At 35.1% G+C, this 14,949-nt stretch overlaps 1 protein-coding gene across 16 annotated transcripts in view; it reads left to right on the top strand.

Moving 5' to 3' along the window:
- Positions 1 to 14,949, top strand: part of LOC139137831 (kinesin-like protein KIF1A) — a 668,091-nt gene that overhangs the window by 188,723 nt on the left and 464,419 nt on the right. For all 16 annotated transcript variants that reach the window (XM_070706099.1, XM_070706106.1, XM_070706100.1 and 13 more), the window contains 2 exons: positions 10,933 to 11,088; positions 12,747 to 13,002. In XM_070706099.1, coding sequence (XP_070562200.1) covers positions 10,933 to 11,088; positions 12,747 to 13,002 — 412 coding nt within the window. The remainder of the gene's footprint in view (positions 1 to 10,932; positions 11,089 to 12,746; positions 13,003 to 14,949) is intronic.

Below are 14,949 nucleotides of genomic sequence, written 5' to 3' on the forward strand. Positions count from 1 at the left end.
TGGGTCATGTCAGTCCGTGAGTCCATCCATGTGAGTCCATCCGTTCACGCAGATATCTCAGACACTTTGACAAAATGTCACGTGACCTTGGTGACCTTTGACCTCGAATATACATATTTGTCCATAACTCCGTAACCACAAGTGCTAAACCTTTCATATATGGTATGATGGGACACCCTATGACGCCACATATTGTACCTCATTAATTATGTGCATATCTAATTTTGAGCGAGCCAATAGAGCTTGAGGTCTGATTTTTGGTATATAGGGATAACTTAGCAATACAATTATTTTGAAAAAATGTCACATGACCTCAATGACCTTTGACCTCAAATATACATATTTGTCCAAAACTCAGTAACCACAAGTGCTACACCCTTCATATTTGGTATGATGGGAGACCTTATGACGCCACATATTGAATGTCATTAATTATGCACATATCTAATTTTGAGCGAGCAAATAGAGCTAGAGGTCTGATTTTTGGTATATAGGGATAACTTAGCAATACAATTTTTTTGACAAAATGTCATGTGACCTCGGTGACCTTAGACCTCAAATATACATATTTGTCCATAACTCAGTAACCACAAGTGCTACACCCTTCATATTTGGTATGATGGGACACCTTATGACGCCACATATTGTACCTCATTAATTATGTGCATATCTAATTTTGAGCAAGCCAATAGAGGTTAATGTATGATTTTTAGTATATAGGGATAGACTATAGGATAGAAATTTTTTGACAAAATGTCATGTGACCTCGATAACGTTTTACCTAAAATACAGGATTGTGTCAATAAATAAGTAACCACAAGTGCTATGTCCTTTATATTTAGTAGGATGGGAGACCTTATGACAACACATGCTTTACCTCGTTAATTATGCCCATATGTAATTGTGGGCAAGCCAATAGAGCTAGAGGTCTGAATTTTGGCATATATGGATTAATTAGCAATACAATGGTTTTTTTTTCAAAATGTCATGTGACCTTGATGACCTTTGACCTTGAATATGCATATAAATGCATAACTCAGTAACCACAAGTTCTTTACGCTTCAATTTTGATAGGATAATAGACCTTAAGGTAGCGGTAAAGGCTATTTTTGCATCAATTCTTTTCTCAGAGTTAATGTCAAGTATCAAGTGTTAAAATCAAGATATTAAGTTCAAATTTTCAGGATAAGTCCCTTATTTAATACTTTCTCCAAAGAATATAAAAATTGTATATTTGTAGCCATGATTTTGAAATATGACACCAATCAATATTAAAATTTAATTTTTCATATTTTTTTACATATTTGAATTTAATAATAAATTAATATTACCAAATTAGTAATAAATATGTTGACACTATTAATTGTAAGATTTGTACGGCAGGATTTGTAAATAAAATTTGTTTTTATGATTTTACATTGGTTTACATATCAAAAAATTATTAAAAATTCTTTCAAATTTCAAAATGTGATTTTTCAAAAAGTACTTCAAATACAGGAAAATTGTGCTGTACAAATCTTATCTGTAACCTTGTTCATAGGCTGTAAAAATTCCATGTCCATATCTCATTTCAAAGGTTGGATTAAATTGGTATAAAATTATGTAGGAAAACTGTTATTCTGTCAAAAATGTTGAAAACAAGCCATATTTGCACCCCTCTTTTGAAGTCACAGAGCAGTTTTTTTGGTTAATCTCACTTTTGACACCTCTTTGACACTCAAAGAATCTAAAAATGCATTTATAATAGCAGTCACGCATTCTGAATGCAAGCACTGCCTTGTCAAACTTTCCTGAAAAACAGTAAAAAATGACTTTCCCTTTTCAAACATTTTTTTAAAAGCTAGGGGACCTCTACCATAGTTAATACACTAAGGACTCCCCAACTTCCTCTTATTTGGTCAGTTTTTCAGAAGTTTCAACGGGCTATAACTCTGCAATGCCTTGTGCCCAAATGTCTAGTTTTTTTTATTCCACAGAGAATGTTGACTACTTTTATGTTTTAATAGTTTTATTGAAGTTTATAACTGATGCTCTAGCCTTTACCGCTACCTTAAGATGTCACATCTTGTACCTCATTTATTATGCACATATGTATTTCTTGGCTGGCCAATGCAGCTAGAGGTCTGATCTTTTTTCCCGATTTAGAACCATAACTTAGACATGCCTCTTGTTTCAAATTGGGAACAATGACATAGACCTATGTGTCCATAGATCTGAACATATACACTCCAGTGATACTTTTTAATGACCACATTTCCCTGCCCCATCAAGACTAATACTTCTATTACAAGTGGGGACTATGTCATTGTCAATGACTTGTTGCTGAAGTTTTTGGTGATTTTTCTCATTTTCAGTAAAAATTCTTCTCTGAAACTGCCAGCCCAATCGCTTTCAAATTTGGGTTAGATCCTTGCGCAGGTGTTACTCTTCTAATTTGTTGAAATTATGACAAAATTTGGAAAATTACTATTTTGGAGCAATTTTGTCATTTTTGGTCAAAAAATCTTAAACAGTATTTTTTTTTTAAAACCCCTGGACAGGCAGCTTTTATATTTGGTACACAGATGTACAGAGATGACAATAGTTAGTATGTGGAAATTGTCCTGAAATATACAAATTTGTATTTTTAAGACAATATTGTCATTTTTGGTCAAGAAAACTTGTTCTCAAAATAACTTGTTTGATAGCTTTGTAATTTGGTATAAAGTCCCGAGGGATGTTATTAGAGAAATTTTCTGCTCAAAGTGATTGGAACCCCCATATTTGTATAGTATAGGTAATTTTCTGAGTTTGTGACCTTAAATGACCTATACCAACCCGGGATATATTATGAGACAGTTTAGAAGGCTGTGAACATAATTTTGTCATATTTGGTATCAATTTGTAGGAAAATTTGATTGAGAAAACAAAGCTGAGGTAAATTTTTTCATTGCGGACCATTTTTTGCAACCTTTCTATGTAAGACATACAAGAGCTGATGAGAAATTTGGATCAGGATAATTCCAGATGTTGTAATCACCGCCCACAGCGGAAGGAATTTCACAATCTGTAACTAACTTAAGTACTGTTTACATTAGAATGATAATGCTCATCCATTGTAATTAAAAACTCCCCAAGGTTCTAAATATATTTCCTGTCATCTGGCATTATGTAATACCAAGGGATGGAACATTTGATATTCAGGAGGGGGTAGGGTGTAGAAGATTGACGAGTTAGCGTTACATTTTTACCAGATCCCTTGTACATTCTTTTACACCCACGTTTTCTTTTTATTGAGCCTTCTCTGTCTATTTTTAGCTATTATAGACTATAATCTATAGAAGCTATTGGGATGGGTATTCGTCCGTCGTCCGTCGTCAGTCTGTATGTATGTATGTATGTATGTATGTATGTATGTCCGTCCGTTTGTGAGGCGTCCGTCCACTCAAATATCTTGAGAACTGCAGTACTTACTGATTTGATATTTGTTGTGTGGATAAAATATATGATTTTGAGAAACTTTTTATTAATTATTGATATTGTGGAAAATATGCAAATTAGCACCAAAAAAAGGCGTTTTGGTAAAAAATCTTCTTCATAACCACTGGTCAGATAGCTTTGTTATTTGGTATACAGGTCGCTAGGGATAACCCAACTTAGATTTGTTAAAATTGTGATGAAATATGCAAATCTGTTTTTGGACGCAATTCTTTTTTCCATTTTTGGTCAGGCCATCCTGAAATGAGCTATCAAAGATATCCACCTTCTTCATCAATACATGTGTCACAAAAGGTTATTCTCTACATAACACAGCAGAGCTCTGTCAACTGTTGAGTCCCGTGTTTTTCCAAAACCACTGGTCAGACAGCTTTAATATTTGGTTTACAGGTCCCCAGGATGACCTTAGTGAGATAATTTCATACAGTCAGGAAACACTTAATTTTTTATCCATGTCTATAGAAGCTTCAGGGACTTTGGCCCTATGTTTTGTTGTTGACATTTGCTTATGCGTTTAGGATCTGCATGTTCCATTGCTATAGAAGTCGATATGCATGTTTCCAAAGATGACCTCCAGTACCTACCTTTCAGACCTTATTTGCTTTTGTCATTCTTGTTTTTCCTGGTTTAAATATTTCTCGAATAGACCAATTCAAACTGAATATGAGCACACTGTCCTTGACGGTATTTTTTACAAAATACTACCTGCTTGATTTTTTAATACTGTTCAGTGTTTATATATTGAATAAAATTTGTTTACAGTTAAAATCCATACTTGTCCCAAGTCACTTTTTCCCCAGCTGTCAGCTACAAATACCAGGTGGCTATTCTTTAACATTTGAAGTGCAGGCACAATCAACAACTTCTCCTCTATGTCATTATGTAGAGCTAACCCATTCAAACTCCCATATGGCCAAGAGTATATGTGCCAGTGAAAACTCTTCTTATAGGTTTGAGATTGTCTGTCTTTAAGTTGGTCTGTATGTATATGATGTGATTGTGTGGGTGTGTGTACTGACAAACTCCAAACCCACAGCACCTACCCATTCAGTATTTCATGTACAGGTGTACCCAGAGATAGAGTAGTTTCACAATGTGCCAGTTGTGATCAAGTGCCATTGGTGCTATTTTTGCCATTTTTGGTCAAAAAATGTGTATTTCCAAAACTACTCATCTGATAGCTTTGAAATTTGGTATACAGGTTCCTATAGATGATCTAAATGATATTTACGGAAATTATGATGAAATCTTCAATTTTGTATTTTTGGGGCAAAGTTTGCAATTTTTGGTCAAAAAATGTGTATTTCCAAAACTACTCATCTGATAGCTTTGAAATTTGGTATACAGGTTTCCATAGATGAACTTAATGATATTGATTGAAATAATGATGAAATCTGCAATTTTGAATTTTTGGGGCAATTTTTCCCATTTTTGGTCAAAAAATGCATTTTTCAAAAAGTAATGGTCTAACAGCTTTGAAATTTGGTATACAGATTTCTATTGAAATTTGATCTTTTGAAATTATGATGAAATCTGCAATTTTTAGCTCATATTTGGTTTTGTACATAAATACCAAAAAGAGCTTATATGATGAGTCGGTGGCGTCTGTATGTCTGTATATTTGTGGGTATGTATGTGTGGATGTATGTCCGTCACACACAAAGGCTCCCATACTGCCAGAGCTACCATCTCAGTATTTTTGTACAGGTAGATGCAGGGGTTGAGATGTGAATTTGTTCAAATGAACACGTTAGTGTCAAAAATGTGCAAATGAGGTAAGAAAAAGTGAAATCCTGCAAATGTGCAGGAGTGATGGCATGCCAGTAAGAAACAGGCCAACTCCACTGATCTTGAGTCATTTCCTGTCATTGTTTATGAACTGTTACATATTAACAGACCTGCAGAAACCATAGGCAGTAGAGGGGGGGAAGACCGTCTATACCAAAACTAAGAGGGGCTTGTTTCTGCTATGCATGTAGCTAAAGTTGACCTCCAGTACCTAAAGTTTCAGACCTTAATTAATTACTTTTGTCATTCTTGTTTTTGCTGGTTTAAATCTTTCTTGTTGTTTTTCTGGTTGTACTGTGCAGAAATCATTGTCATAACATCAACATAGAATTTTCCTGCACTGAACAGATAGAAACAACATTTATTGTTGATCATTGCACAGTACTAGAGACATCATGATTTGTACCAAAGTAGATTCCCCTGTGAAGTCTACCATGTCTCCCATGTGTAGACAAATTCCTGGGCAAGTTGTAAAAATTCTGAAAACGTACTTTTAAAAAGACCTTTCTTCTCAATTCCCATTTTAAAGGATTAAGAAAATTGTGTTTGATTGAGAGAAGAGAAAGGATTTTTGTAAATTTTCCACTGATTTTGTCTTCAGCCATACAGAAAAATAGTGACAACATCACTGTTCGCTCCCATATAGTTATCAAAACAAGTCAACAATTGTATGAAACATGGACATACATATACAGACAGACTGACATACTCAGACTGGCACAGAGTGATGACATTGACCCCAAGTGTGCCTTGGCTCATGGAGATAACGAACAGCTGAATGTTATGATAAAATAGTTAAGTATAGACCTATACAGGCACTGAGAGTGAATATGTTACAGCAATTTGATTAGTTGATTAGTTTCTTTTCCTTTTCTACTCCTGTGATAATCTTTAAGACAATCAATCTGCAAGGCAGTTTATGTATTGACAAATATGTTATCTTTTACAAGTACACAGTAGACTGTTCTTGATTTTTCATTTACAATATTTGACAAAGACTGAAATACATAACATGCAACCAATGTTTACACTTTGCCTATACACCAGATACATGGAGAAATTTCAACATACAATCATCAACTCAGAAACCCTACACGGAAAAGTAATCATTGTTTTCTTCCAGAACAGCTGGTGCATCAACATCTGGAACAACTTACAAACTTAACCAATTACACAAGGATGATGAAACAAGAGATAAAATTAAACTGTGGTGAACTTGACCATCCCTTTCAAATCCTTACCTAACTTGACATCTTAAACTAAAATACACTGCATGGTTAATTGCGCACAAAAATACGTCGGGGTGGACTATTTGATAAGGGACGGTGTCTGGAAGATCGATGAGGTACATTACAGTATCTTTTTTATCCGATCCATTGTACATTCTTTTTTCCCCGCTCTCCCATCTTTTCTTTTTGTCAAACCTTCTCTGGCTGAATTTTTTATTGGCATTTGTTTGGAATTTTTTCAAAATCTGCCAGGATTTTTTTACTGCATTTCAACACCAAATACAGTTTACCATATCAAATGCTTACTAAATCACCACATTATATACTCTTAGTTCCAGTAGGTATAAAATTACCAAAAAAAATCTTAAAAATACAAAATGAAAGATATCCCAGTAAAACTGAAAGTTTCGCAAAGTTGCCCCAAAAATTCAAAATTCCGGATTTCAACTTAATTTCAATATATCTTATTAACAAAAACCCTAAGAACCTGTTTACTAAATATCAAAGCAATCAGACTGGTAAATTTTGAGAAACAAATTTTTTGACCAAAAATGAGAAAAATTGCCCCCAAAATACAAAATTGCAGATTTCATCCTAGTTTTAAATATATCAAATTAATATAAAACCCTAGGAACCTGTACACTAGATATCAAAGCTACCAGATCACAAGTTTTAGGAGCAAAATTTTTTGACCTAAAAAGGCAAAAATTGCCCCCAAAATAAAAAAATTGCCAGTTTCAACATACCTTCAATACATTATATTGGGATTAATCTTAGATACCTGTATACCAAATATCAAAGCTATCAAATCAGTAGTTTTTGGATAAAACTTTTTTTTATCAAAAATTATGAAAATTGCCCCAAAATTACAAATATGACAATATCAATACAATTTGCACAAGCATGACTGAGGTCATTCTGAGGAACATGAATATGAAGTTTCATAGCAATCAGACGAGCGATTTCAGAGAACAAGATTTTTTGACTAAAAACGGAAAAAAATACCCTTAAAATACAAACATGCAAATTTCATCCCAATTTTTGCACACATACTTTAGAATACCTAAAGAAATCTGCATACCAAGTTTCAACCAAATCTGACCACTGCTTACTGAGTTTTAGCCATTTGCAGGAGTTTTCCTTTTTTTCCCCTCATTTGCATATTTTTGGCACTGACATGTTCATTTGAACAAATTCACATCTCAACCCCTAGGTGCACCTGTACACCAAATACTAAGACAGTAGGTGCTATGGTTTAGAAGTTTTTGATGTGGACGGACATACATACTTACATACATACAGACGACATTTTTCCACCTTATACGAATACCTCCCATTTGCATATATACATATGCATATTATATGGGAGCTAATAAAGTGATGGAAAGTAGGGAGACTAGTTGCACTTTTTTTATGAAACAAAAGGATATTGATTTTTTCCAAATAGAAAAGACAAAAGAAATTTACATGCTAACTTTTTTCAGAGAATGACCCCTTCAGTTGGTCATAACTTGCTTCCCAAAACTGTGACATTTGTAGTACCTGCAGAATGTGACTTTTATGGTTATTAGTCCCCACGGACACCGTCCGGGGGGACTTATAGGTTTGGTCATGTCCGTGCGTGCGTGCGTCCGTGCGTCCGTCCGTTCACGCAGATATCTCAGAGATGCCCGGAGCGATTTCATTCAAACTTGGTACAAGGATTACTTCATATGTCATACAGATGCACGTCGATTTGTTTTGTGATGCAATCCAATATGGCTGCCAGGCGGCCATTTTATTATGATTTTTTCATGTATAGAGCCATAACTCAGGCATATTTCAACTGATTTTATTCAAAGTTGGTACAAGGACATTGACCAATGTCATACATATGCACGTCAATTTGTTTTGTGATACGATCCAATATGGCCGCCATGCAGCCATTTTGTTACGATTTTTCATATACAGAGCCATTACTCAGGCATGTTTCAACAGATTTTATTCAAAGTTGGTACAAGGACATTGACCAATGTCATAGCTATACACATCAATTTGTTTGTGATACGATCCAATATGGCCGCTCTGCGGCCATTTTGTTACGATTTTTTCATGTACAGAGCCGTAACTCAGGCATAACTCAACCGATTTTATTCAAACTTGGTACAAGGATATTGACCTATGTCATGCACATGCACATGATTTGTTTTGTGATACGATCTAATATGGCCGCCGTGTGGCCATTTTATTACATTTTTTCATGTCCAGAACCACAACTCAGACATGTATCAAGTGAATTTATTCAAAGTTGGTACAAGGAAATTGACCAATGTCATACATATGCACATTAATTTGTTTCTGATACGATCCAATATGGCTGCTGTGCGGCCATTTGTTATGATTTTTTCATGTACAAGCCATAACTCAGGCATATCTCAACCAATTTTAATCAAATATGCTACAAGGACATTGACCAATGTCATAGCTATACACATCAATTTGTTTTGTGATACGATCCAATATGGCCGCTCTGCGGCCATTTTGTTACGATTTTTTCATGTACAGAGCCATAACTCAGGCATAACTCAACCGATTTTATTCAAACTTGGTACAAGGATATTGACCTATGTCATGCACATGCACATTGATTTGTTTTGTGATACGATCCAATATGGCCGCCGTGTGGCCATTTTATTACGATTTTTCCATGTCCTGAACTACAACTCACACATGTATCAAGCGAATTTATTCAAAAGTATTTTTATCACAGACCTAATGAAGAGGACTCTATCCTCTCTGAGGACCTGTAATCAAAGTACCCATTAACAAGTGGGGACTGTGTCATCAACGATGACTTGTTTAATGGTTTCTTTGAAATTTATACTACAATATTTCAACGTACTTTTAATAAGTATAATTAATCAATTATCATGAGACTTCACATTATTGCTTTTATACAGAACTGAAAAAGTTATAAGAAAACTAAAGTCGTTGGTACAAATCAAACAGCATTGTTGGTAATTTATTGTACTGTGCATTGGTAAGCCATACTGGTATATACCAATTCTGATCAAATTTGAACGACACCGTATAATTGCGGTATTTTTATTTTTTGGGGCAATTGTTGCCATTTTTGGTCAGAAAGTTTTATTCTCAAAAAACTACTCATCAGATAGCTTTGGTTGACATGTTCTTAGGGATGATCCAATGTGATATATTCAAAATATGATGAAATCTTCAATTGTTTATTTTTGCAGCTTATTTTAGCCATGTTTTTCTGGCCACTGCATTGAGCTATCAAAGATTTCCACCTTCTTCATCAACATGTGTCAAAAATAGTTATTCTCTACATAAACACAGCGGAGCTATATTGGCCGCTAGGTCGCTTGTCTCATTTTAAGTACAATTTCTTCTTCTCTGGAACCGCCGGCCAAATTGCTGTCAAATTTGGCTTGGATGTTCGCAAGGGTGTTACCCGTAAAATTTGGAAAAATTACTGTTTTGAGGCAATTTTTGTCATTTTTTGTCAAAAAATTGTAAGAAATATATTTTCTTTATAAAGCTGTTGGACAGACAGCTTTGTATTTGGTACACAGATGTCCAAAGATGACAAGAGTTAGATATGTGGAAGTTGTCCTGAGATATACAAATTTGTATTTTAAGACAATTTTGTCATTTTTTGTCAAGAAATGTTGTTCTCAAAATTACTTTTCTGACAGTTTTGTAATTTGGTATAAAAGTCTGAAGGGATGTCAATAGATAAATTTTCTGCTCAAAGTGTTGGGAAACCCCCCAGATTTGTATATTTCGTGATCCTATGGTTGGCCTCTCTTATATTTGTAAATATTGTTGTGAAATTTTCATATTTGTATATATTAGGGGCAATTTTTTGCATTTTTGGTTAAAATATCATTTTCTCTAAACTAACCGTTCTGATTGCTTTTTAAACTTGTATGCTTGCACCTGGATGCAACCTTAATTGAGCGTTTTCAACTTATGGTGAAATTTTCATATTTGTATTTTGTGGGCAATTTTCCCCATTTGTTGTCAAAAAATCATTTTCCCTGAAATTGCTCTTCCCACTGCTTTGAAACTTGGTATGCATTTTCCCAGTGGTGAAGTTAGTTAAGTATACTTAATCTGGCCTGCCACAGCAAACAAAATGTGAGCCAAGTGTCATTGAAGCTATGTTTAAATTTACTGGCCATGCTTGGCCAGTAGAGATTTTTGCATGTTTATGCATAGTTTATCAGTCCTTTAACATACTCTGTGGTGATGATACACACTATCTTACATTTGCCAGTCCAATGCTATGATATTGCAGCCTCTGCCTGTAAACAAGTGATGTTGGACATTGTTATGAGTGCATTTGTTTATATGGGATTTAGGAGATGTTGGTTATGTCATTCATTCTTTACAGTGAATAGCAATAAAAAGTTGTAATTGTTTTTCTTTGTAGGAATCTGAAAAATTGATGGCAGAGCTCAACAAAACTTGGGAGGAGAAACTAAGGGAAACTGAAGCTATTCGGCTCCAGCGAGAAGAAATGTTATTAGAGATGGGCATTGCCATCAGAGAGGATGGTGGTACTCTTGGCGTATTTTCACCTAAAAAAGTAAGTCACTTTAAGCATAATTCATCTGCAAACAGAGAAGTTGCAAATCTATTCACATGTAAGTGTGTGATGGTCTGCTAGCTATCATATAAAATATTGCATAAATTGTCTTCCATTGGATGACTGAATCTTGACACTCATGAATGAGTTTCCCTGACAAAATGGGCTAAAGCTCTGCCTATACACAAAAAAGGTACAGAAACAAAAACTATTCCTCTCATCAATTGTTTATTAGAAGATATGTGAGAAAATATTATTAGTCCCCACGGATGTGAGTATTTAGCAAAAGAAAGAGTGTTTTATCACAACTAGGCTCAGTGTGTTTCATTCTTTGTTTACAATCTAAATTGTTCAAGACCATTCGCGTGCATGCACAGTGAGTGTAAGTGACCGTTCAGTATTGCAAGAGGATATCATATCAATCACCGATCCACACGGGCTGTGAAATGAAAAATGCATCTGAACCCTTTAAGTGTCATGACCTTATACATATCGATAGATTCCAAAACCCCACAGAACTCCATGCCCGTATATGTCCGTACACTACTCAGGCTTAATTTAGAACTTTATTTCCAATGTTTAAGAAGTCACGTCACAGATAAATCCATCCCTTACTCTTCTTAGAGCCCCCTTCAGTATCATATAAGGACTAAAACAATGACATATAACCTAGCCATAGCTATTTCCAGTAATTTACTTTACCTTTCGAGGAAACTAGCTGAAGTATTTTTAACATGAATCAGATCCTGTCCACAAGGTAAAACATTAACCTGGTTAAAATTCTAGAACTGAGGTTCTCCAGGTTAAATTACCGTCATATTTAATATTAAGTTGGGCTTTTTGGCAAAAAAGAGATCATGGTTTCTTAGATTTTTCGGGTGAACAACAAAATTAGTGTATATATGATGCTTCTAAAAGAAATGAAGGCTATTTCATTCATCATTACTACCTTTGTTAATGATATACAATATAGAGAGTTGATCACTGAGGTTCAATTTTGTGCACTATATATGGCATGGTGTATCATGTTCATGTGACATGAAAAAAGAAATTGTTGAACCAACAGCAATAAGAATGTTTATTTCTCAATATTTGTTGTCAAAATTATAAAGAAGTAGCAGATACTGTTCAACGAACGACCTATTATGCCATGACCCACTGGGATAATTCACAATTTTAATGTTCCATTTATGATTAATGTAGGAGTTGTGAAGACACTCTGAGAATGAAAATATGCTCGTTATTGCCCATTTAAACAGCTGTCTGTGAAGTAAATATCATCCAATTGTAACCAGGTGCAAATACATAATTTACAGTCATTACCAAGCACCTTAAGTGAGTATCAACTTTCAATAATTGATGCAATTTTAATGGTACATTGAACTATCTTTAGGTAGTTTATACTGAAGCTTAGAATTTTTCTGATTGATATATTTAATCATCTTTTTGGTTCTTTGGGTCCATATCCCTCCTCATGCCCCTACATCATCAACTGTTTGCCAATATCTCCATGCCAACAACCAATTACTTGACCTGGCCACACATTAGAGAAGCTACAGCGTCATTGATGGTATTTTTAATCACTTCCAGTGATATGTTACCAATTACAAGCTGGGACTATGTCATTGCCAATGACTTGTTTCCATATATTTTCCCAGACACCTCATCTGGTCAATTTAAATGAGGATCCATTAATGTCAGAGTGTTTACTGTACTACATCAAAGAAGGAATCACCAAGGTTGGAAGGTCAACAGCCAAAGAGCCACAAGATATTGTGCTCAGTGGGACTCATATTCAAGACCAACACTGCATGTTAGAGAATGTAGACAGTCAAGTCAGTATCATCCCGTTTGAAAACAGTATGATCTACATAAATGGTAAAGAGGTTACAGAACCATTAGTTCTTAGAACAGGTGAGTGAAACTCAAAGTAGCTACAGGTGGTAAGGCAGAAGAAAGATCCTATTCAGTAAACATGTCACTGAAAAATTTTAGCTTCTCTTTGAAGTCCAGTAATAGAATTATCAAAAAGCAGCTACTTAAGAAGCCTTGTTGGCACTTATATGACAAAGTTTTGTGCTGATCCTTACCTAAACACGTTAACCATTTGTATGCTTTTATTTTTCCAATACAATTTTAGTGAAACATTTTACCAATTTCCTGTAAATTGCTTGGACTCTGTAACCATTCATCAGATTTGGTTGAAACTTGGTATGAAGGTCCTTTAAGGATGTACGATCGGAAAAAGTAAAAGTAATGTCAATTTTTTCAAATGAGTTTTTTTGAATACCTAAATATGAGAATAGTCCAAAACTTGGAAAAAAAGATGGGGTCACCGCGCTTGTTTTTTTACATAATGACATTAAAAATTCGCAGTTTTTCACAAAATCACTAAAAATCAATAAAACAGGTCATCATTTTCATATTTATGTCAAGATTGCATTTTTCACGTTTACACTGTAAAAGAATAAAGAAATTATAAACTTAAGCTACTGTGAAGATTTTACTTACATTAAAACTGAGTTAAAAAGTCATGATATTTATTTTTTAACCAAAATTGTAACAAATATGCCCCAAATTTTAGACCTGGGAGAGAGTAATTTATCAATTATTGACAGTTTCTACTAATGTCAATTTTCTCAAACTTTGCCAAATAATAGCTCTTTTTGTGGATTTTTTCAAAACCACATTTTGTTTAGTAGGTCACCGAGCTCGATTTTTCTTAAGTTTGCAAAATCTAACTAGGATTTATAGGTTCTGGCGATAAACCATGCTTTCCCGGATTCTTCGCCCGAGGGCGCCCTTCAAATGCTGCTGACCTGCAGTGGCTACCTGCAGTGGCCTTGTCCAGGCATGGTCATGATTCAAGCCTACCTGTAAACTTTAATGAGATGGAAATGACAGAACAAAGCAAAGACTTTTAGGTTCTTCTACTTTTTAGAGTCTGTATATTAATAAAGCACACAAAAGAATCACGTAATATTTATTGCCTTGACGCTTATGGGTGGGGATTAGGCTGACTTCGCTGCAGGCTAAGTTTTCACACGCTACGTGGAGCCAGGAGCCCAGGCCGTGAACTTGGCATTTCCCCAATACACGATGACAATCGTAAAGGCAAGCCCACAACTGACACAAGTTTCAAGATTTTCGGCTAGTACACTCAAATCGACAATGCGACGGCCATTCTTCCATTCTCCGGTAGGTCTACTAGCGACACTATCATTGGGATTATAAACACTATAATCAGACGTCACACTTCTAATTCTGATTTACGCTGTACAGGCTAGGTCATGTTGCATTTTTTTTATCTCTTTGCTGAATTCTCGTACCTTCCAGCGTGTTTTGAGGGCACGCTGAACATTTCTCGTCGCGACTTTCCTTCACCTGACGACATTTTGTACAACGCAAAGACGTTCGGAACGTCACTATGCGCGCGTGGTTTCTATGGATACATTTCTGCGCGGAAATCGGCGCAGTACGCTGATATTTTTCCGATCGTACATCCTTAAGGCCAAGAAAAAGGAAAAGTTTATTTCTCATCTTCGTGTGTCAATTCAGACCCGCCGCATTTACCTTTTTTTCTGCTCATGAGGAAATAAAATGAAAAAAACCCACTAATATATGTGACGATAGTGCATAACAAAGTGCAGTATAAAACTGAACTGTAAACAAAATAACTCACACTAAAATTCCATTCAAATCTGTACACGTTATATTTGGCTGTCATAACTCTGCATTGCTATACTAAAAGTCAAACCACAGAACTGTTGCTATACAAAAACACTAAAGCAACACGGCTGTGCAGTTATCTCTGCGTTCATTCCTATGTTGTTTTCATGTTTTTTGCACATTCTTGTTGGT

This window comes from Ptychodera flava, chromosome 7 (genome assembly GCF_041260155.1).
Source record: "Ptychodera flava strain L36383 chromosome 7, AS_Pfla_20210202, whole genome shotgun sequence".
In the NCBI taxonomy this organism is placed as follows: domain Eukaryota; kingdom Metazoa; phylum Hemichordata; class Enteropneusta; family Ptychoderidae; genus Ptychodera; species Ptychodera flava.